The following is a 25,984-nucleotide window of genomic DNA, read 5'->3' on the forward strand; positions in this document are numbered from 1 at the left end:
CATTGTAATGAATAGCATCAAAAGCACATAACACTGATAAGAAAGAACAATTACTAAAAGTGGAGTGAGAGAGACAACTAGTTCTGCTGTTCATAGGAACAAACATATGTACGTATGTCAAACCTTTTAATTTAATAATATTATGTGAGCTTGTGCCTATGTATGGGTGTCCATCAGTCAGGTGTTCATAATCTGGGAACTTCAGAATATTTAAAGAAATGTATTTTAGAAATGTTTCAATGTTCCAATGCAAATAGAAAGTACAATACTCCAAACTTTCCAGCCCAGTACTTTAAAGTCAACAGCATAGCTTCCAAACAGCGTTCTTCAAAGTTAATCTATGCTCAACTAAATAAACAAATTGACCTAGATAATATTGCATGGTGGCATGAACTGTCCCAATATTTGACCAATACAGAACTTAGGACTCATTACATGACAATGCTATCAATTTTGGGTTCTTCTCATCTGACCCTTTCTTTGAATTATAAAACTTGTTTGATCTGGAACTTTTTCAATTTATGATAAAAGATTCTCTCTCCACAAGTGATCTCTAATCTTCTAAGTAATTTCAGGAATTTCTATTACTGTTTCAGATTTCTGACCTCCTCAGTATGTTCCTTTGGTATCAACTTAGGGTTGTTGTACTACATAAAAATTATCTGGTAGGCTTCAGTAATGTTGAAAAGCAATCAGAAGAGAAGGGAGCAATTAGAAGAGGAAGCAATCAGAGAAAAGGGAGCAGTAATGGAGAAATGAAGGTCATTGTTTCCAGGATTGGGAGGTACACAATGAGAGGGAGATGAAAGCAGTAGCGACGGGAGAGAAAGGTTGCCAAGCAGAGACATGCATGGGTCTTTAGTACTATGGGGGAACATACCCTTTTGATGGCAACCAGTCCTTTTGCATATCCTTCATTGTTTACCTAATTTCCTTTTAAATGTAACATCTACACTTTCTAAACTCTTTCAGGCTTCTGCCATATTAAGTTCCCAGTTTCTCACATAAGGTTCCCTTTTCTGCCTCATCATGTAAGGGCCTTTATATTTGACAGTCCTATCCTTTTTTTTGTGAAAACATTTATCCTGACCCCTTTCAGTCTTCTCCTTGAATGCTTCCCGTTCCTCTGAGACCGATTTAGCTTCAAGTAACTGTTTCTAGTCTATTTTTGCTAAATCACTTCAGTCTAAAAAGTTGGCCTTCACCCAATTTAGATCCTTGACTCTCTTTTTTTTTCCTTTTCCATAATTATGCTCACTACCACAAAAGTATACTTACACTCATACTCCTTCTTCCAAACCAGCTTCATTATCTTATACAAAATCCAGAATCCCATCTCATCTTCTTGTTCAGCTTGCTCCATACTGGCTAAAATCTTTTCCTCAACGCAATTTGGGAATTCTCTGAGAAATTAAGTACTAGGTCAGCATCTCTCCCTTCACTGCACCAAATTCCCCCATACATTAAAATCCTATATTTTGCACTCTGCTGAAGTAATACTTAATGGAACTGGACTCCATGTTACTTCCTTTAGTTTATTTTTTTTATGAATTTAATATTCCAAAAATTGGAATAGCATTTTTTTCTCTCTCCAAGAGGAAAGAAAACCAACCATAATAACTAACCATAACCATAACTAACCATAAACCACATCTTATCTTCTTGGCACGTGAATTCCTTCTACCTGACCAGTTTTAACATGGAAGTAGTGGATACAGAAAACTTCAAGACTGTCTGTGTTGCAGAAATTTAGAAACATTAAAGAGCAATATCAAATTAGCACTAGGTACCATGAATACCTGTGAAAGGTATACTTCTGTTAATACATGAATAAACACATTAGGAGCGGGAGTAGGCTACTCAGCTCCTTGAGTTTGTTCCTCTATTTAATAAGATCATGGCTATTCTAATTGCACTGTCAACTTCACATTTCCATCTACCCATGGCAATCTTTCATTCCCTTGCTTATCAAGAGTTTATTTGCCGCTGCCTTCAGAATATCTAAGGATTCTGCTTCCACTACCTCTTGAGGAAGGCAGTTCTAAATACTCATAACCACAGAGGAAAAACTTGTATCTCACCTCTGTCTTCAATGGGTAACTACTTACTTTAAAAAAATGACCCCCCCCCAGCTCTTGATTCTCCCACAAGAATAAACCTGTTCCCCACATCAATGCTGTCAAAATGCAGCAGGATCTTTTCTTTCAGTCAAGACCCATTTCACTCTTCTGAACTCCAGAAAATACAAACTTGAAATTTTCATCATAAGACAACCCACTTCAGATATTAGCTTTGAAAGCCTTTTTAAACAGCCTCCAATACACTTAACATCTTTTCTTAGATTAGGAAACCTATACTGTATACATAAAATGTGGTCTCAATAAATGCTCTATATAAAAAATGCACAACTTTACAATTTTGTATTCAATTCTACCAGCAATAGAAAATAAACTTCTTTTAGTTTTCCTAATAACTTGCTGTGCCTACAATATTTACCTTTTGCAAATGATGTACTAGGACATTCGATCCCTATGTATATCAGAGCTCTGTAATCTCTCACTATTCACATAGAAGGCATTTTCTTTTATTTTTCCTGTCAGCCTGGGCAATTTCACATTTCAACATTATACTGAATTAGTCTAGTCAATTAACCTACCAAAATTACTTTAGAGCCTCCTTATGTCCTCTTCACAACTTACTCTCTAACCTGTTTTTGTGTCATCAAAAAATTTAGCAACCATACCTTTGGTGTCTTTCGGAAAAGTTGAGGCCCCTATTCTGAGCTAAGTGGCATTATATCTTGCCAACCAGAAAAAGACCCATTTATGCCTACTCTTTGTTTCCTGTTAGCCAGCCAGTCTTCTACCACATCAATATGTTACACACACGTTAACGGTACGGTGGCACGGTGGCAGGCACGGTAGTGTAGCGGTTAGCATAACCCTTTACAGCACCAGCGACCCGAGTTCAATTCCGGCTGCTGTCTGTAAGGAGTTTGTACGTTCTCCCCGTGTCTTCGTGGGTTTCCTCCGGGTGCTCCGGTTTCCTCCCACATTCCAAAGATGTACAGGTTAGGAAGTTGTGGGCATGCTACATTGGTGCCGGAAGCGTGGCGACACTTGCAGGCTGCCCCCAGAACACCACACAAAAGATGTATTTCACTGTGTGTTTCGATGTATATGTGACTAATAAAGATCTTATCTTATATACTTTCTACTGCATGAGCTTATATTTTCTGCAATAATTTTTGAGGCAGTACCTTCTCAAATATAAACATATCTGCTGTTTCATTATTCTGACACTATTCTTGGTCACTCTTTCTGCTTCTTTTGTCCTCACTTAACTCTTACCCCAAGATACTTTCCACACTCCCCTACAATCCACAAATGTTAAAAATTTAAGCTTGGTATGACCATACAAAATGTTATTCTCTCTCATCATCTTCTGATAACAAGCCCAGTTAAAACACCAAAACAAAAAAGTAAAACTGTGCTATAATTACATCACTAGTGTAAGTGTGAGGTTTTTTTTAAATCACCTTAATGCAAGTCACACAACAGAACTGCAGTGCAACTCATACTGGTTCTGCATCTTTCTAGTGACACCACCTCATGGAATTAAATTTGAACAGTTTGCACTGCACTTCAGGAGTGTAACAATAATTAGTAAAAAGCTAATGACAGAACAAAATGACTATTGTCTTACATTGACAGTTTAAACACTGTATGATTCAAATTTAATTATGTTAATTGTTTCTAGTACTGTTTTCTTTAAATTATTTAATTTTAATTCCTTGGTAATTCATTTTTTTAATGTATGAAATAAATTTGAATAATCAGTAGAAAACTATACCCATTAACTTTCAACATTTTTTCAAGCTTTTAGCTGTTGGAGTTGAGCAAGTCAAAACACTTATGGAATTCTGCTTCAAGCAAATTTGTTTATTTGCACCTTTCCAGAACACAAAGTAGTATCAAATTAAGATTCATTTTTGAGTTCTGTCTTTTTTTTAATGTTTTTGACTGTAACATTTACTCATCTATTTTCTTTGAAAAATATTTTGTATCTTTTTTTGTGCTTATTCCAGCTCCCTCACTATGTAAAATATAGTGTTAATTATTTCAATTTACACTTGTTTCTCCCGGGCACACCAACACTTTAATTTTAATCAGCAATGCTGCAGCTTTTCCATTCCCCAGCTGCCTAAGGATGCCATAGCTAGTGGCAAAGTATACTTCTGGTCTTTAAAACAACATGTAAACTGTAGATTGCATCTGTTGAAACAATGGGTGGTTACTGTACGCTCGGGCAGCGGGGAAAAGCAGATTACCAGAACATCACTCGTGATTTTTTTTAAATGAAGTATCATTGGAAAAAAAAGTGGCCAAACAGTACAATTAATAATGTATGGTTTATCGCTACGAAAAAAAATAAGAATTATGCACAATAGAGCAACGGTTTTCATTAAAAGTTAACACATTCTAATCAATTCATATTTTATCTTAGCAATAAGCCTCAGCAACTCTGTAAACAAATTGGTACAGGCAAGGAAATAAGTTCTGACTGTTTTGACAACATTTATGAATACTTTTTTGTCTGACTAAAGAATTATAAATATATCACAGGGTTTTTGCGCCAAGACATTATTTACCACTGCTGATTTTTAAATATATGCACATTATAGGTGAACTAACCTTTAATGGAGAAATATGAGCATGTGATACATATCCAAGGATGTTTTCAATCTGCGATAAGTTCTTCTCAGAGACATGAACAAGCTCAGGGCCTTTGACATCATTGGTTAGACGTGGTAAGCTAAAGTCATTTGGTGGCGAATCCTCATCTTGATAATGATATTTCTAAACAAAGGTAACAGAATTTAAATGAGTAAGATGAACTGAGATAGCAGTGGGAATTGACATTCAGTTTTAATAATTCAGATACAATAGTTTCTGCTTCATTCCATGCTCCACACAAATCTATATAATTTCTTCATTCTTCACACAATTTCGCTCTCCATATATCCCAACTCTGATTCTCTGCCTCCTGCTCCTTCTCTGCCACTATAATGAAAAGCAGGGCAAGATACAGCAAAGAGGCATACTTATTTCTGAATTTAAGTGTAAAATGAATGTCTGCAATAACAGAATGAGATTGTCTTCAGTGTTTCCACAAGCAGCTGATTCACAATAGCTTCCAGTGATTTTGGGCAACTGCAAATATGAAAATTTGACAACCATTTAAGGAAAATAAAAGTGCAGTAACATGGAAATCACATCTGTATTTTGGGAATAAGGTTAGTCCTACAAACAAAAATGCAATCAGGTGGAGAGATTGATAGGTAATTACAAAGAGCATGGAGATTAGTCTATATCGGACATACTCATATAATTTAGTTGTGGCCAAAATCAGACTGCATACTTGCTGTTCAACTGTATCTCCAGACATACACGAATAAGCCAAGGTTTTAGCTTTCCAAAGTCGTCAAAATTTCATTGGCCTTTATTGAAATAGGCCATTCACTTGCCAAATGCTCAATTCTCTGGCTCAGCAAAGAAATGAAAGCTGTTAAATTATGACTCCACTTTGATTCCCAAGGATTGTTCAGGAGTTCCTTTCATTAACGAAAATGGGCTTCTCCCCACAGCTGGTGCAGGCCTAGAAATGGGATATAAATAACATATAAGGTGTTCCCAACCTCAATTTTCTTTCAATTTGCCCACAGGAAGACAAACGGAGGAAGATTTAAAATTAAACTGGCATAGCAGTCTACACAGGAATCCTTGGAACATCCCTCGAATACAAGATGACAACCAATATACTAATCTCTCTATTCTCTTCTGCAGGATGATCTTTAGGCCTTGTTATCACCAGATGCAGCTGGGGGCCCAAATGCCAACCAGAAGGCTTGCCATAATTTTTCTGTTTCTAATATACTAAGATAAAATAAATCCCAGTTTGACTAGGTGTGCAACAGAAGTGCACTTTGGCTATGTAAATGGCTCAGATATTAAATAAGTGGAAACTACCTGTGTTGTGTGAAATCGTTCTTTCTGTCTTAAGGATCAAGGACTCTGGACACGAGCTTTGTAGACCAAAACTAGTTTAATCACAAAGGCAATCGTGGGACTGAATGGATGGGAACAGACACACGATCACTCATGCACAGGATACCACGAAGACAAGAGGGGAATTGCAACTGGGGTAAAACACACTGTCACACACACACACACACAGATACAAACAGGCACACAATAACAATGTACAACTTCAGGATATAACACTTCAATGCCTGTCCCACACTAGTATTGGCCCTTAACACTCCCTGAGTCTGAGTGAAAAGCTCCCTGACCATGTGGTAATGCACTCTTACCAATGATCTCTGCAGCGTTATCTCACTACTCCTGGGGTCATCAAAAGAGGAAGGGCTAGGGGATGCAGCCCTTTTTATGGTGCTAGGAGGCTAGATGGAGCCTCACTGTTGTCATTTAAACGAGCCAATGGTGTGGGAGTCAAAGACAAAGGTTCCTGCCACAGCCAATGGTCAGGGAGGTTCAGAGACAAAGGGTACTGGTCAGGCAAGTTCAGAGGCAAAAGGTACTCTCACACCTGAGGGGTGGGCGGATCTGCAACTTGATTGACAGTAGTATCACTTCCGATCAGAGGAGCAATGCTGTCCTCCGGTCAGCGGGGGTCATTGTTGTTACTGTCATGTGACAGCCATGTGGATTTCTCACAACAACCTGTAATGTTAGCGTATCTCCATAATGCTGTACCTTACACGCAGATGGGAAGTAGTTGCAAATAACAGAAGAGACACAATAAATATCTCAATGTAATAAGTTTATTATAAAAATGGAAACACCATGCCAAATTTCAGCTGAAGGCACAGTGCCATGTAATGAATGTAAAAGATGTTTTACACCTGAATCAATGTTGCCTCCTTTTTACGTACTCAGGTTATATTATTTATCCATCTTGCAATTATTCAGGAAGAAGTAACCAAATTACAATAAATACAAGATGGATTTGAAACAACATACCTTAGAAATTCTAACGTGCAAACTACAGTTCTGCAAGTTTAGATAAAGGTCTTCCAACTCAACTCAAAAAGTCACAGGCTTTTTGTCACATGGTCAGCTCGGTTATCCATTGCCAGATCTCACCTCTCCGTGTAAACTGATGTTTCACATCCATTTATTACACTAGAAGTATCAGAGTGGTCTAGAAAATCTCAAACCTCTTTCCACCTTCTTCAACCTGACCCATCTTAACCTTCATGTTACAAAACAAAATGTAAAAGAACTTGGTTTTTGGCTTCTCGTGCCTGCTCTGTGGATCAAGAAGATCAAAATGATCTTTTATCTCATCACCACTTTCTTGTATGTGCTCTGATTCAGTCTCTATCTTGAAAATACTCAGCCACTGAGCCATAGAACCATACAGCACAAAACAGGCCCTTCGGCCCACCATATTGTGCCATCCATCAAATCACCCTCACACTATCTAAACCTTTCCTCCCGCATATCCCTCTATCTCACATTCCTCCATGTGCCTATCCAACAAACTCTTGAACCTGTCAATGTATCTGCCTCCACCACCACCCCAGGTAGTGCATTCCATGCACCAACCACTCTCTGGGTGAAAAACCTCCCCCTGACATCTCCCCTGAACCTCCCACCCATAACCTTAAACCCATGCCCTCTCGTCTTCAGCATTGGTGCCCTGGGAAGGAGGCGCTGGCTGTCCACTCTATCTATTCCTCTCAATATTTTATATACTTCTATCACGTCTCCCCTCATCCTCCTCCTTCCAGTGAATAAAGCCCTAGCACCTTAAGCCTCTCCTCATATTCCATATGCTCTAATCCAGGCAGCATCCTGGTAAATCTCCTCTGCACCCTCTCCAACGCCTCCACATCCTTCCTATAATGCGGCGACCAAAACTGAACACAGTATTCTAAGTGTGGTCTAACTAGAGTTTTGTAAAGCTGCATCATCACTTTGCGGCTCTTAAACTCACTCCCACGACTTATGAAAGCTAACATCCCATAGGCCTTCTTAACTGCTCTATCCACCTGTGAGGCAACTTTCAGTGAACTGTGAATATGAACCATATGAACCCCCAGATCCCTCTGCTCCTCTACACTGCCAAGTACCTTGCCATTTACCCTGTACTCTGCCCTGGAGTTTGTCCTTCCAAAGTGTACCACCTCACACTTCTCCGGATTGAACTCCATCTGCCACTTGTCAGCCCAGCTCTGCATCCTATCAATATCCCTCCGTAAGTTCTGACAGCCCTCCACACTATCCACAACACCGCCGATCTTAGTGTGTTCCGCAAACTTACTAACCCAGACTTCCACCCCCTCATCTAAGTCATCTATAAATATCACAAAAAGTAGAGGTCCCAGAACTGATCCCTGCGGGACACCACTAGTCACTGCCCTCCAATCCGAGGGCACTCCTTCCACCACAACCCTCTGCTTTCTACAGCCAAGCCAATTCCTAATCCACACAGCCAAGCTTCCCTGGATCCCTTGGCCTCTGACCTTCTGAAGAAGCCTACCGTGAGGTACCTTATCAAACACCTTACTAAAATCCATATAGACCACATCCACCGCACTACCCTCATCAATCTTCCTCGTCACCTCCTCAAAGAACTCTATCAGGCTTGTGAGGCAAGATCTTCCCTTCACAAAGCTATGCTGGCTGTCCCTAATCAGTCCATTATTCTCCAAGTGTTCATAGATCCTATCCCTTAGAATCCTTTCTAACAGCTTACCCACCACAGACGTAAGGCTCACCAGTCTGTAATTCCCTGGACTATCCCTACTACCTTTTTTGAACAAGGGGACAACATTCGCCACCCTCCAATCCTCCGGCACCATCCCCGTTGACAACGAGAACTCAAAGATCCTTACCAGCGGTTCAGCAATCTCCTCCCTCGCCTCTCGAAGCAGCCTGGGGAAAATCCCGTCAGGCCCCGGAGATTTATCCGTCTTGATATTATTTAACAACTTCAACACATCCTCTCTTGATATCTACAGCCTCGAGAACATTACCCTTACCAGCACTCCCTTCCACGTCCTCAAGACCCCTCTCCTTGGTGAATACTGAAGAGAAGTATTCATTGAGAACTTCTCCCACTTCCACCGCCTCCAGGCACATTCTCCCATCTTTGTCTTTAATCGGACCTACCTTTACCCTAGCCATCCTCCTACCCTTCACGTAGGTGAAAAAGGCCTTGGGATTTTCCTTAACCTTACTAGCCAATGCCTTTTCATGTCCCCTTCTAGCTCTCCTCAGCCCTTTCTTAAGTTCCTTCCTCGCTACTCTATATTCCTCACAGGCCCTGTCTGAACTTTGCTGCTTATACCTTATATATGCTACCTTCTTCTCCCTAACTAGTCGTTCAACCCCTCTCGTCACCAACAGTTCCTTCACCCTGCCATTCCTTCTCTGCCTCACCGGGACATATTTATCCCTAACATCCTGCATAAGATCCCTGAACATCGACCACATCTCCATGGTACATTTCCCTTCAAAAAGGACATCCCACTTTACACTCCCAAGTTCTCTCCTTATGGCCTCATAGTTCGCCCTTCCCCAATTAAATATCTTCTTGTCCTCTCTGCACCTGTCCCTGTCCATGACAATTTTAAAGGTTATGGAGCAATGGTCACTGTCCCCCAAATGCTCACCCACCAATAGATCCTTCACCTGTCCCTGTTCATTTCCTAAAACTAGATCTAGCGTGGCATTCCCTCTAGTCAGCCTGTCAACATACTGCATCAGGAATCCCTCCTAGACACCTATAACAAATTCCGTCCCATCTAAACCTTTGGCACTAAGCAGGTTCCAGTCTATATTTGGGAAGTTGAAGTCTCCCATTATAACAACCCTGTTATTTTTGCTTCTCTCCAAACTCTGCCTGCCAATCTGCTCCTCTATATCTCTACCGCTACCGGGGGGCCTATAGAATACTCCTAGTAGAGTAACTGCTCCTTTCTTGTTCCTTACTTCCACCCATAGGGACTCTAGAGATGATCCTTCTACAACAGCCATCCTTTCCACAGCCGTAACAGTGTCCCTGAGCAGTATCGCCACCCCTCCTCCTCTTCTCCCCCCTTCCCTATCCCTCTTAAAACACCGAAAACCAGGAATATTCAATATCAACTCCTGCCCTGACGTCAGCCACGTCTCAGTAATAGCCACAATATCATAGTCCCCCATACTTATCCAAGCCCTCAGAGTTCATCTCCCTTATTCCTGACACTTCTTGCATTTAAGTAAACACACTTCAGTCCATCTACCTTACTACTTTTATAGGCTGTATTCTGCTTCTCCTTCCCCAAAGCCTCTCTACCTGTTTGATCTAACTTTTCTCCATCCCCTTCTTCCTCTGACCTACTCCTCCAGAGCCCAGATGGGTAGTGACTTCCAAAGAATCACTCCCACTCCACCATGCAGTACAGAAATTTTTTTTCCCTTCTCTGTCCTGAATAGCCATCCCTTTATTGTGATATTTTGATCCTGGTTCTAGACAACCGAGTCAGTGGAAACTTCATCTCCACATCCAGTCTTCAAGCCTCTTAACAGTTTTATACTCCCACAATCTTCTGAACACAAAAGAGTATAAGCCTTGTTGCTTAATCAGAATCAGATTTATTATCACTGACATATGACATGAAATTTGCTGTTTTGCAGCAGCAGTACAATGCAAAGACATAAAATTACAATAAATTACAAAAATAAATAAACAGTGCAAAAAAAGGAATAGTGAGGTAGTGTCCGTGGGTTCATGGACCATTCAGAAATCTGATGATGCAGGGGAAGAAGCTGTTTCTGAATCATTGAGTGTGGGTGTTCAGGGTCCTATACATCCTCCCTGATGGTAGCAATGAGAAGAGGGCATGTCCCAGATAGTGAGGGCTGTTAGTGAGGGATGCTGCCTTCTTGAAGATGTCCTCGATGGTGGGGAGGGTTGTGCCCATGACGGAGCTGGCTGCGTCTACAACCCTCTGCAGCCTCTTGCAATCATGTGCATTGGAGGCTCTATACCAGCCTGTGACGCAACCAGTGAGAATGCTCTCCACAGTACATCTATAGAAATTTGTAAGTGTCTTTTGTGACAAACTGAATCTCTTCAAACTCCTAATAAAGCAGAACCACTGGCATGCCTTCTTCATGATTGCATCAGTGTTGGGCCCAGGACAGATCCTCTGAGATGTTAATGCCCGTGAACTTGAAGCTGCTCACCCTTTCCACTGCTGACCCCTCGATGAGGACTGCTGTGTGTTCTCCCAACTTCCCCTTTCTGAAGTCCACAATCAATTCCTTGGTCTTCCTGGCACTGAGTGCGAAGTTGTTGCGACACCACTCAACCAGCTAATCTATCTCACTCCTGTACACTTCCTCACTGCCATCTGAGATTCTACCAACACATTGGTGTTATTGGGGAATTTATAGATGGCATTTGAGCTGTGCTTAGCCACACAGTCATGAGTGTAGAGAGGGTACAGCAGTGAGCTAAGCACGCATCCTTGAGGTGCACCTGTGTTGACTGTCAGTGAGGAGGAGGTGTTGTTATCGATCCACACTGACTGTGGTCTCCCAGTAAGGAAGTCGAGGATCCAGTTGCAGAGGGAGGTTCAGAGGCCCACATTTTGAAACTTGGTGATTAGTTCTGAGGGGATGATGGTGTTGAATGCCGAGCTGCAATCGATAAACAGCAGCCTGATGTATGTTTTGTGGTTGTCTAGGTTCTCCAAAGCAGAGTGGAGAGCAAGTGAGATTGCATCTGCTGTAGACCTGTTGTGGCGTATATGACTATATCTCTCTCTATATAACAAACTCACCATTCCAGGAATCAATTTGATGAACCTTTGCTGCACTCTTTCTATTGCAAGAATACCTTTCTTTGGATAGGCAGAGCAGACCTGCACACACTATTCCATACACAGCTGTGCTGAAGCAGAGCACTGCTGCTATTAGGTTTCCTTTAAACATCTGAAAAGCAAGGTTGAGAAGGAAACAGGATGTTGTAGCCAGTCAAGGCCCCCATCAAGTGATCAGAAGGCTGAAGGGCCTCAGATAGCTGAAGAACCAGAGGAGTGTCAGGTAATTGAGTGCTCAGTGTTTGGAATTAGGAGAGAGGAACAGGGAAAAGGATGATTGGTAAGATAAAGACTTCATTTAGGTATTCTAAACCATAGCAGTGGTATGAAGTCCTGGGTGGACTCAGGAGTGACTTTGAAAGTGTTAATATTGCACTTCATTCTGGAAAACAAATATTCACTTTCAATTACATGACATTGGAGAAAGGTGATAAGCAACTGAATTTCTCGTCACATTTATTTAGGAGTTCAACTAGGTCGTGTATCAACAAAGTATTTGTCTTATTTATAATGTTATTGCTCTTTTATAGCATCAATATTGTCAATATACATTGTTATTATGATGAAAGATTTGATCAAAGTCAGGATTTTTACCAATCTTTAGCATACTTGCTCTGTCCCTGATAATTAGGAATCTAGAAAGAGAATTGTAAATGTAACTAATACACCATATAAACTAAGGAATCACAACTAGTTTTTGATTTGTATATATCAGCAATGGAAACATGTGGCTAGAAAATGGTTGGTGCCTCTAAAGGCATATCAGTTGGTGCAGAGTGTGCTAATAATGATTGCTCTGCAAAATTCAGTATTATGCAAAGCTCAGGCTGACATGCAGTGCTGAATGGGGCCTTTCAATCTGAGGTTCCTACCTGTTTTAAGAAGACCACTATCTTCCCAGTACCTAAGAAAAACAAGGTAATATGCCTTAATGACTACCGACCGGTGGCTCTGACATCCACCATCATTAAGTGCTTCAAGAGGCAGGTCATGGCACGCATTATCGCCTCCCGGAAAACCTCAACCTACTGCAATTCGCTGACCGCTGAAACAGGTCTACAGTGGACGTCATCTCCCTTTCCCTACACTCAGCTCTGGAGCATCTGGATAGTAAAGACACCAATGTTAGACTATTGTCTATTGAATACAGCTCCGCCTTCAATACTATAATTCCAAGCAAACTCATCACCAAACTACGAGACCTGGGACTCAACACCTCCTTCTCCAACTGGATCCTTGACTTTCTGACCAACAGTTGCAATCAGAGAGGATAGGCAGCAAAACTTCCAGCACGATTATTAGCAACACTAGTGCCCCACAAGGCTGCATCCTCAGCCCCCTACTCTACTCCCCATACACTCATGACTGCATGGCCAGATTCTGCTCAAACTCCATGTATAAGTTTGCAAATGATACCACCGTAGTGGGCAGTACCTCAAATAACGATGAGTCGGAGTAGAGGAAGGAGATAGAAAACTTAGTGACATGGTGTCATAACAACAACCTTTCCTTCAATGTCTGCAAAACAAAAGAGCTGGTCATTGACTTCAGGAAGGGGGGCAGTGCACATGCACCTGTCTACATCAATGGTGCTGAGGTCGAGAGGGTTGAGAGCTTCACGTTCCTAGGAGTAAACATCACCAATAGCCTGTTCTGGTCCAATCATGTAGACGCCACAGCCAAGTAAGCTCACCAGTGCCTCTACTTCCTCAGGAGGCTAAAGAAATTTGGCATGTCCCCTTTGACACTCAACAACTTCTATTGATGCACCATAGAAAGCATCCTATCTGCATCACAGCTTGGTATGGCAACTGTTCTTCCTGGGACCGCAAGAAGCTGCAGAGTTGTGGACACAGCCCAGTACATCATGGAAACAAGCCTCCCCTCCATGGACTCTGTCTACACTTCCCACTGCCTTGATGATGCAGCCAGCATAATCAAAGACCCCACCCACTCGGGATATTCTCTCTTCTCCCCTCTCCCATCAGGCAGAAGATACAGGAGCTTGAGGGTACATACCACCAGGCTCAAGGACAGCTTCTATCCCGCTGTTATAAGACTATTAAACGGTTCCCTTATACGATGAGATGGACTCTTGACCTCACAATCTACCTTGTTATGACCTTGCACCTTATTGTCTACCTGCACTGCACTTCCTATATAGCTGTGACACTTTACTCTCTATTCTGTTATTGTTTATACCCTCTACTATCTCAATGCACTGTGTAATGAATTGATCTGTACAAATGGTATGCAAGACAAGTTTTTCACTGTACCTCGGTACAAGTGACAATAATAAACCAATACGTGCTCTTATGCCTCAAAGGAAATCAGATAAATGTGGGATCAAGATTAGGTCCAGAGGATCAAAAGGGACGACAGACTGGAGGTGGGGTGGGGAAATTCAGGGATTGGGACTGGTTATAGAACAGTACAGCACAGTACAGGCCCTTAGGCCCACAATGTTGTGCTGACCTTTAAACCTCACCTAAGACTCTCTCACCCCTTCCTCCCACATATCCTTCTATTTTAAATTCCTCCATATGCTTATCTAGTAATCTCTTGAATTTGACCAATGTACCTGCCTCCACCATCGCCCCCGGCAGCGCATTCCATGCCCCAACCACTCTCTGGGTAAAAAAAACCTCCCTCTGATATCTCCCTTGAACTTCCCGCCCATTACTTTAAAGCCATGCCCTCTTGTATTGAGCATTGGTGCCCTGGGAAAGAGGTGCTGGCAGTCCTCTCTATCTATTCCTCTTAATATTTTGTACACCTCTATCATGTCTCCTCTCATCCACCTTCTCTCCAAAGAGTAAAGCCCTAGCTCCCTTAGTTTCTCCTCAAAATGCATACTTTCTAAACCAGGCAGCATCCTGGTAAATCTCCTCTGCACCCTTTCCAATGCTTCCACATCCTTCCCATAATGAGGCGACCAGAACTGGACACAGTACTCTAAGTGTGGTCTAACCAGAGTTTTATAGAGCTGCATCATTACCTCGTGGCTCTTAAACTCGATCCCTCGACTTATGAAAGCTAACACCCCATAAGCTTTCTTTACTACTCTATCTACCTGTGAGGCAACTTTCAGAGATCTGTGGATATGGACCCCCAGATCCCTCTGCTCCTCCACACTACCAAGAATCCTGCCATTAACTTCGTGGTCTGCCTTGGAATTTGTCCTTCCAAAGTGTACCACCTCACACTTCTCAAGATTGAACTCCATCTGCCACTTCTCGGCCCAGCTCTGCATCCTATCAATATCCCTCTGCAATCTTCGACAATCCTCTACACTATCCACAACACCACCAACCTTTGTTAGTGAATAGTGAGGTGAAGATAAAGTTCAACTTCCTGTGCATCAGTGTGGGGTAGGATTGGTAGTCAGGATAGGAGGTAACCTTGGTAATTGCAGGAGTGATAGGGAGAGTGGGAATGGAAATAGCAGTCAAAAGGGTAGCCTTGGTAATGAAGGGAAAATAGCCTTGATAGCTTGTGGAGATTAATAATAATCAGGGGTAACTTTGATAGTTAAGAAGAGGAGAGGAGAGCAGAGCAGGTGGTCACAGCAGAATCAGATCAGCAGCATGGGAATGGAATCATAATGACAATGCAATCAATCACTGAGGTTGTATAATCATTGGTTGAGAGGGGAAGGGTTGGAAATCATTAGACTGGATGCCAGGTTGGCAGATCTGTTCAAAGGCCATGAGTTTGGGGAGAGATGTGATCATTCCATTGGGAGAGGTGGGACAGAGGCCCAAAGTAGATCCAATTAAGTACCTTCTTTCAAAAGAATATATTGGAGTCAGGTTCCCATTACCAGCCCATCACAGACTATGAAACCTTCTGCAAGTTTGACCCATAGCCAGCACAGACTATGTATTTACAGTTGAGAATTATGGAAGCAGCACACAGATGCAGGCTGCATGTTGTTGGATTGCTTTGTGCAAGTGAGATATCCTCCATGTATTAGCTCCTTAGGTGTAGGGCATCCCAAACTCACACGAGATTCCCAATTTTCGATAATACTGCCGTTTTCATCAAAATTGAATCACGTAGCATCCAAAAGCACAGTGTTACATCCTTCAATTTCGAGGCCATGATTGAGGCAAGAGTCAACAAAGACCACGCATGTTTAACAGGTAGCCAACAAGTGAGTGAAAAGTAAATTTTAAATAATGTACACTTAACTAGCAGTTGATCATTTCTCAGAAATTATGGGTCAGGCTTGTCGCTAATGCTGAACCTACCAGTTTTCATTGCTGGCATATGGAAGTAGTTTGTAATAAACTTGTAGATCCTTTGATGTTGACCAGCTGATAGGCAAGTTCTGGACCCAAATGAGTTGGCACTTACACAACATAATACTTTCACAGGAGCAGACCATAACAAGCCCTACCAATGAAATGTCGGGTTGTTGACAGCGGACAAAGTCAAGTCCTTTGTCATGGACTGATAGTCAGAAGCACTGCAAAATGCTAAAAATAAATTTAAAATTAAAGGTAAAATTATGAAAAGATTAGAAAAAAAACTCCAAGAAGCACCTAAAATCATAAGACTTTAAAGCATATATATTTATTCTAAAATATTGTAAATTATTTGACTCTGCACTTCTCTCTTACAGCTGTTCTTTCCAAACAAGGAAAAAGTTTGTTGTACCTGTAACAGGTCCATCAAGCAGATTCCATATTGTAAGTGCTGGGGAATTCAGGAAGCGACTACTCTGCTCCTGGATTCCATCAGGACTCAGATATTGGAGCACAGCTCAAAAATTGCTGGTGAAGCTTGCCCAGCAATTCCCACTCCACAGACTTGAAAAGAACAATTCAGGTTGTCACGCTATTGCACTTTCGTGTGTTACGCTTTCAGTGATTCCATCTTTCAGAAGAGATGTTAAACATCTGCTTTTCGTTTCTCTCCAGTGGATTTAAAAATCATATAAAGGACCCAGAGCACTGTTTTGAGGAGAGGAGTGTCCCAGGCAGTATGGCCAATATTGATCCCTTAATTATCATCACTATACACAAATGATCTGGCCGTTATTACATTACTGTGTAGGGGATCTTGTTGTGTACAAATTGCTTCATCTACATCCATGATTACAACCGGGAATAGAATTCAAAAGCATTTCACTGCCTATGACACTTTGGCATGTCCTAATGTCAGGATGGACAATACAAAATAGTCTTTCTTTATAACAACACATACATTGGCTTCTAACTTTTAGATGGCAATTGTATTTTAGTGCAACATTCAGGTCAGTTCAGCTTTTACAGTTGCAAGCTTCTCAATGCTCATTTCACATGCCATGAGCTGTGTTTATAGAAGAAATTATTTCCTTGCAAACACAATGCGATTCATCAATCGTGCTATAGCTGGCTTTGGAGCACATTAGAGTTAGTTTACGTCAGTACTTCAAAACCCATGAAAGCCACATCCTCCAAATGAAATTGGAGATTTCTTTCCAAAAAAGAAACAAAATAAAAGGAAACTGATACATATGGCATACGAAAAAATAAAGGTATGCTTTTTTTTTGCAATAAGGGTGAGGCAATCAATGGTCTCTGTTATAACTAAGTAATCATCACCAACTTTTGGCATTGACACATGTAGAGGTAAGCATATACATCTAGAATGTGCTGTCAGAGAAACCTGCTTCTAAACAAATGCACACAGCAGTACTCACCAAGACGTACATCTGTAAAATAACATGCATGTAATTGCTGTTACTTGCCCACTAGCGTTATGCAGTAACAGCTAAAACTGTTAGGGTCAGTGCATTCAGAAGTGAGGGGATAAACTGGGATATTAGAATCAGAATCAGATTTATTATCACTAACATATGGTGTGAAATTTGTTGTTTTGCAGCAGCAGTACAGTGCAAAAACATTTAAAAAATCTATAAATTACAGAAAAATAAATAGTGCAAAAAGGAATAATGTGGTCATGTTCCTGGATCATTCAGAAATCTGATGGAGGAGAAGAGTTTAGTTTTATGGTTATGTTACCAGACTAAAAAAAACACTATCATACCTGGTTGTTAATAGTGCAGACCATAAACAATTGATAAGTGCAACAATGGTAAAGCCCAATGCATGCATAAAGCAACATTAAAGAGCTGCAAGCATCTACAGCTAAAAGTGCATCTCAACCTCCTTTTGATGTCTGCATCTTTGCAGAAATCAATCTTAAACCAATCTGGCTTACTCTACTCAAGAAACATCTCTAAGCACTTATACAGCAAAGGCCACATTATTCAACAGCATGCTAGGTATAATGCTGAAGGCAAGCTCCAGAATTAGTTGCATCTCTCACCAAGCTGTTCCATTACAACTACAATGTTGGAACATGACCAACAAAGTCAAAAATTACCAATAAATATCCTGTTCACAAAAAGATAGGAGAAATCTAATCTGCCCAATTACCATCTCATCATTTCACTCTCAAACATGAGCAAGGTGATAGAACGTGTCATTAGCAGTGCTACCAAACATGCTTGCTCACCAATATTTAGTTTTAGTTTTAATAGGATCATCTAAACTCCAAGCCATCTTACCATTTGGGTGAAGAAAAATAAACATGAGAGTTGAATTCTACAGATTAGTTGAGAATGACTACCTTGAGTGAATGTGGTGTCAGGAAACCTTAGTAAAGTTCTATTTCCATGAACATTAAGGTGTGGGGGGAGGGGGTGGGGGGACATCATAAGCTGGAGACATGCTTAATCAAAATTATTGAGATTGTACCTTTCAAGTCCAATTATTTCATCCCCAAGACAATGCTACAGAAGCTTTTTGGGTGCAGTGACCAAGGTCTAGTATATTCAGCTGCTCCATCAATGACCTTCCTTCCATCAGTAGATCAGAAATGAGGATGTTTGCAGATGCTTAGTCCTATTCACAACTTCCCAGATAATGAAGTAGTCCACAGCTCCCATACAAGTAAGTCTAACCATCTTTCATGAAAGTCCCAGGCAACGTTATCAAATCTGTGACTCTGACCAGAAACATAATTGCACCAATCACATGAATACAGTGGCCACAAAAGCAGGTCAGCGGCTGTGTATTCCATGGAAAATGATTCATTTCTTTCCATAATTCTTTTCACCATCTGCAAGGCACATCAGGAGTGTGACTTGCCTTTCTAGATGAATGCAATTCTGAATAGAACAAAGCAAACCATTTGATTAGGACTTCACCTGTAATATTCACTCTCTTTACAAGCAGTGTATTTTGGCTGCAAAGTGCAAGATTTATTGCAGAAATTCACCAAGGGTTCTTTCATAGAACCTCATGGACACAACCCCTACCACTAAGAACAACAATGGACACATTGGAAGACCATCATCTTCAAATTCCCTTCAAATCGCACAGTATTCAGTCTTGGAAATCAATCACCATTCCTTCATCTTGCTAAAGAAGTCTCTACCTAAAAGCCCTGTGTACCTTTACCACAGGAACACCTGCTCATAACACCTTTCAAAGGGCAATTAGGAATGGGTATAAATGATGTTCTTGCGAGAAACATCTCATCGTATTAAATTATAAACAAAAATAGAGAGCTCCAAATATGTGATGATTCATGATTTTCTGAAGCCTATTCTGTGTAACCAATTAGCTCATTATAATGATTTCATTTCCTAAATCATTGAACTACAACCTGCCCAGGCAGAGGAGCAACACCAAGACGACTTTAATACTGATAAATAACAAAATTAGCTCTGCAGGTCAATAACACTATCAAAATTACAAACAGAGCACTGGGTTTCATTCCAATTAGTACAGAGTAGAAAGGTAAAGTATCTGAGAGAAACAAGTTCACTTTTTCGAACAACTGTGAACAGTTCTAATCACCATATAATGGAAAGTTTGTTGCAAGTGCAGTAAAGGAACAAAAAAAGATTTACCAGAATTATACCAAAATTATTAAGTTTTATTCATCAGAAAAGATTGAACAGGTAAAGCCTATTTTCCCTATAGAGACTTTTGGAATAACTTAGTGGGTAAACTGCCTGGAACACCATCCCCAGTAGCTATATAATAGCAGGTGCATTTCCAAGATTAATTTCTTTTGCAGGAAATGCCACTGCCTTGCTGGGTGTGCTCATTGTCTAACACTTGTGTGGTATGAGCATTACTTGCCACCTAACAACCGGTGTTGGGTGTCATCTTTACTTTCTGGATGTGAGTACCAACTGCCTCAGTATCTAAGAAAAGAACATAAGAAACAGGAGCAAGAATAGGCCACTTGGCCCCTCAAGCATCCCCTGCCATTCATGTGATTATGGCTGATTCACCCCAGGCTTCATCTGTTCTTCTGTGCCAGTTCCCTATAACCCTAAATTCCCTGCTTTTTCAAAAATATATCTACTTCTTTAAGTACCCTCAATAATTTGGCCTCCACAACTCTGAGAATTCCAGAGATCTACCAACCCCCTATGATAAGTAGTTCATACACACCTGAGCTTTAATGACCACCCCCTAATCTTGTAACTGTGTCCTCTCCAAGATTCTCCCAGTTATGGAAAGATCTTGACATCTACCCTGTCATGCCCCTAAAGATCTTACATGTTTCAATAAGTTCACCTAATTCTTCTAAACCTCAAAGAATATAGATCTAATTTCTTTAGCCATTCATGACAGGACAACCCTCTCATTCCAGAAATTAGCCCAGTGTATCTTTTTTGGATTGCCTCCATTACCAATATGCCCTTTATTGAAATTTGTGCAAGTAGCAGCAAGCACCCCTAATTCGAATCTTTTAAAGGAATGAGGGTCATTGATGAAACTGCTGAAGATATTAGAGTCCAGGATTGTTCCCCAAGGAACTCCTTCAGTAACGTCCTGGGTTGAAATAACTGGCTAACAACAAACTGACTCCAGCCAATGAAGAATTTTCCCTCTGACATCCATCGACTTCAGCATTAGTCAGACATTGCAATGCCACACTATCCCAAAGTGCATTTACTCTCATCTCACCTCTAAAATTATTTTAAATCACATTTCTACTAAGACTCTGTTGAAGTCTGTAACTGAACGGTGCACCTGAAATCCAAACTAAACATTGCTGAATAGATTACTATTGAATAAACGTTATTGACAGGACTTTTGATAACACCTTCTTAAGTACTGATCGTCTTAAGTACATGTCCCTCTTGGTCTGTTGACCCCATTGATGGATGTGAGCATCTGGGAAGAGAACCATTTGTAGAGCTCAATTCAAAGTATTCCCAACCTATTTACATCTATAGCTTCCATCCATTTCCTGCCACATTTCCAGGCATTCAAACTAAGGAATCTCTATTCTCAGTACAAAATAATACTTTGTGCAAAGCCAGCTGAAATTTGCAGGAAGATGTCTTGCCTGAACGTCCAACATGCTCATGAGATTAAAATGCAGATATAAATTGGTAAAGTGGGCAATCTGGGTTATCATTTTTAGCACAAGGATTGTTCCCTGCACCAGAAAAGGACTATACATGACATTTTGAATCAAAGATAAAATAAATCTGCAGGAGAACTGCATGTGCTGGCCAAAATTGGTTTGCATGAATTTAAGGTTAGCTTATTTTGTCAAATTTGAATAGACTTTTGACCAGGTCATTAGTAAGATAGGTAAATAAACTATGGTAGAAACTAATAACTATGCATTTTAGTACGTTGTTCAATATGAGATTGGTTAGAAAAATTCAACTCCATAGTATATGTTCCATTATAAGAAGAGCATTTAACCAAGAGAACACAGGGTCTAGAAAATGATGCATTGTAAAACGTGCATGAGTTTATCCTTGTGCATTTCAGTGGTTATGTAATTCAATGACCCGAGGCATAACAGCCATTGTACATCTCCTTCTCTGTACTGTGAATCACATGGAAAATGCTGTATCCTGGCCATACAGAAGTCCAGGGATGTTGGCCAGCACTAAGGGGGTCAGATAAGAATTATATCGTCTAATGAAATAAGCCAGGTGATTACATAACTAATGACAATTAGGCCTTCTAAAGAAATGCTGTTTGCCAGAACATTTGCAGTACTCACACATGTTTTATGATAGGCATTAAAGTGTGACATCATCAACAGCTACTAAAACTAGCATGCTTAGGGTACAAAAAAGAAACAAATAATTTATCCTGGACAGGTACAGTTTGTGAGACCTTTTTGGCCATGTTGAATTACTGTACTGGAGGTAAGGTAAGAGGCCCCTGAGACTTGTCATGACAAAATAAACAGGATCTATGCACACTTTGAAACATTGTAAGAGACAAAGTGGATATAAAAATGTTACAGAGAAACCTGAAGGGCACAAGTCTTGGATGACAGTCTATCCAGAGTGAATTAATACTAGTTCTAGCTTATCACTCCAGCAAGTTCAGAAAATCTGGAAGATTTATATCTACAAGAAAAAGGAGCCAGCCTTATATCCAATACTTGTACTCTTGGTTTTCTGATTACTATGGTTATAATTGTTGATTGTCCAGTAAACAATGTTTGAGAACTCCCCTAGCTACATGGATTGCTATCAAATGATTGGAGAGTTCTAATGAATACTTGATCAATTTCTTTCCCACAATTCCACTTTCATATACATTTGATATTTTTTTTATTTTACCCAACTTCAACTTTAAGCATTAAAATTTACCAGATTGTGTTGAATAATACCCTTCTGCACACTGAGCTACTATGGTACGATGAGATGAATGTTCTGGAAAATGGTTTTATACATGCTACACCTTCACTAACCAAATCAAAAAAAAATCCACAACTTATCAATTTTGATAATAAATGTTGAAAGATAAATTGTTAATGATCTAGATCATTAACGTGTAAGTCAGACATCAAATTCAGATATCTTGAACTTCAACATTTTCAAGAATGCACTGATCAAGTTATGTCATTCCAATATTTGCTTTGTATGAAGCCACCAACTTATTTTGAAGAACTTATTAGATTTGCATTCAACTGACAACTGAACTTGCAATGTAAAATTAAGTTTTTGTAAACAGCACAACTATGCTGTTGTACGTATCAGGGATGCCAAGCTACAATAGCAGTCCAAAATTGAGTTCCAGACCAGCCATAAGTTGCGACAGGGCTTACATGCTATAACGGGCTACAAAACGAAGTCAGGCAGCCCTGCCGACAACAGTGCTTCCCTTCCTGATGAGCTTAACATATTCTATGCATGTTTTGAACAGAAGGAGATTAGAATGTCACCACCCACCCCAACAGCCTTGAACGCAACTGAACCCACAGTCATCGTTGCGGATGTAAAATCAGTCTTCCAGAGAATGAAGCTGTGGAAAGCATCTGGCCCGGATGGTGTCTCCAGCTGTGTCCTTAGATTCTGTGCAGATCAGCTGGCGAGGGTATTTGCAGACATTTTTAACCTTTCCCTGCTTCAATCTGAGGTTCCCACCTGCTTCAAGAAGACCACTATCATCCAGGTACCTAAGAAAAATAAGGTAATGTGCCTTAATGACTCCCTGGCCCTACACTCATCTCTGGAGCATCTGGACAGTAAAGACACCCACGTTAGACTATTGTTTACTGCCTACAGTTCCGCCTTCAATACTATAATTCCCAACAAACTCATTTCCAAACTCCCAGACCTGGGATTCAATACCTCCCTTTGCAGCTGGATCCTTGACTCCCTGACCAACAGATTACAATCAGGAAGGATAGGCAGCAACACCTCCGCTGCAATTATTCTCTAGACTGGTGCCTCATAAGGCTGCGTCCTCAGCCCCCTACTTTACTCCCTATACACTCATGACTGTGTGGCCAGATTCTGCTCTAACTCCAAGTTTGCAGATGATACCACCATAGTAGGCCACATCTCAAATAATGATGAGTCAGAGTACAGAAAGGAGAAAGAGAGCTTAGTGACATGGTGTCATGACAACAACCTTTCCCTCAATGTCAGCAAAACAAAAGAGCTGGTCACTGACTTCAGGAAAGGGGGCGGTGTACATGCACCTGTCTACATCAACGGTGCTGAGGTCGAGAGGGTTAAGAGCTTCAAGTTCCCAGGAGTGAACACCACCAATAGCCTGTCCTGGTCCAACCACGTAGATGCCATGGCTAAGAAAGTTCACCAGTGCCTCTACTTCCTCTGGAGGCAAAAGAAATTTGGCATGTCCCCTTTGACACTCACCAATTTTTATTGATGCACCATAGAAAGCATTCTATGTGGATGCATCATGGCTTGGTACGGCAACTGCTCTGCCTGGAACCACAAGAAACTGCAGAATTGTGGACACAGCTCAGCACATCACAGAAACCAGCCTCCCCTCCATAGACTCTAGCTGGACTTCTCGCTGCCTCAGTAAAGCAGTCAGCATAATCAAAGACTCCACCCACTCTGGACAGTCTCTCTTCTCCCCCCTCCCATCGGGCAGAAGACACAGAAGCCTTAAAGCAAGTACGACCAGGCTCAAGGACAGCTTCCGTCCTGCTGCTATAAGACTATTGAATAGTCCCCTCAATAAAATGGACTCTTGACCTCACAATCTACCTCGTTATGGCCTTGCTCTTTATTGTCTGCCTGCACTGCATTTTCTCTGTAACTGTAACACTTTATTCTGCATTCTGTATTGTTTTCCCTTGTACTACCTCAATGCACTGTTGTAATGAAATTATTTATATGGATGGCATGCAAAACAAGTTTTTCACTATACTTTGGTACATGTGACAATAATAAACCAATTGAATTCCAATTGTTAAGACCAATCAATCTCTTTGATTTGAAAAATTAAACAATTCAGTGTTCAATCTAAAGCAAATTCTTAGAGGTTCAAAAGCAATAAAACTTTACATTTTTATTGTTTCCTTTTGATTTGTATTTATCCCTTTCTTAAGCCTTTTACCCCTCACTTTATTCCTCTCCATGGAGCTGATTTCAATCTAGTTTGTGCTATTTATTCCTTTGTCATCCCATTTTTCTTTCTTAATCCGTAAATTTAAGATTCCACATCATAATTGTGCAATATTTGTTTGTACTATCAGTAAGTTATGGTGCAGTTTAGAACTGAAAAGCACAGAGAAACTAATGGGAGTGGGGGAGTCAAGCTTCCATTGGATGCCTCAATCCAGCAAAACCCACACTATTTTCTCTGATTTAGCAGAAAGTTAAATCTACAGGACACAAACTAAGAAAGCCCAGGGACATAGATTTCTAAAGTAGGGTACAAAATATGCAGCCCACATTTCCATATGTGGCCCCAAAACCCCAGTAATCAATTCCACAAAACCTAGGTTGTGCTTGTACATATTGTTTATTCATTGATTTGTCCTATTTCAGATTCACATTCACAGAAATTTGGAAGACTGTTCTTAACATTCCTCATTCCTTAAAAATTGCTAAACTAGAGTATCTCTCATCAATTCTCTCAATCCTGAGTGGATGCCTTGGGCTCTGATGCTCAGCAGTATCCTGCCTTGATTCTACTTGTTGAGGTGATTTTATTTGGTAATGTTGCTTTGCGGACCTTAACGCATAAGTATCCGTCCATGTTCTGGTATAGTTCTTCAACTCAAAGCTTAATAAATCAGAAGGCAATAATTTAATTCAGAAATGCCCAAAAAGTACTTAAAGGTACCTTTTTGCTCTTTTCCCATTGATCTTATTTTCTATAATTGCTCCTAATCATTTCTGGAAACCCATAATTTCTGTTCTAAAGGAAGGGATTCCACATTAGTCTTTTCAGTTTTTTTTCTGGAGACTTGGCTGTTGCTTAAAAGACCTTAAGAATGTAATTAGCAAAGGATACATGTATGGTCAGTGGCATATATTGAATGTAAGAGTGATATGGAAACTTTTTCCAAGGTAACTTAATGCAACATACTTGAATAAGATGCACAACATGTTTCTTTTGTCACTACAAAACGTCCATAATTAACATTTCAAAACCTACATTCTCTTGTCTCTAGTCTCCACTTGATTTTTGTTCTGATATCAGAGTAATTTGGATTGAACTGACTGAAGACGCAAGACACTGCAACCATCATTTCTGTCAGCTTCAACAAGATCCCACACTACATCTTCTCCTCCCCACCTCTTTCCACCTTCTGCATAGACCACTC

General features: G+C 40.6%; 1 protein-coding gene across 3 annotated transcripts in view; it reads right to left on the reverse strand.

The window, feature by feature from the left end:
* Positions 1–25,984, reverse strand: part of dlg2 (discs, large homolog 2 (Drosophila)) — a 567,102-nt gene that overhangs the window by 392,091 nt on the left and 149,027 nt on the right. For all 3 annotated transcript variants that reach the window (XM_052026014.1, XM_052026016.1, XM_052026015.1), the window contains exon 6: positions 4,695–4,859. In XM_052026014.1, coding sequence (XP_051881974.1) covers positions 4,695–4,859 — 165 coding nt within the window. The remainder of the gene's footprint in view (positions 1–4,694; positions 4,860–25,984) is intronic.

The sequence above is a fragment of the Pristis pectinata genome, chromosome 11 (assembly GCF_009764475.1).
Source record: "Pristis pectinata isolate sPriPec2 chromosome 11, sPriPec2.1.pri, whole genome shotgun sequence".
Classification (NCBI taxonomy): domain Eukaryota; kingdom Metazoa; phylum Chordata; class Chondrichthyes; order Rhinopristiformes; family Pristidae; genus Pristis; species Pristis pectinata.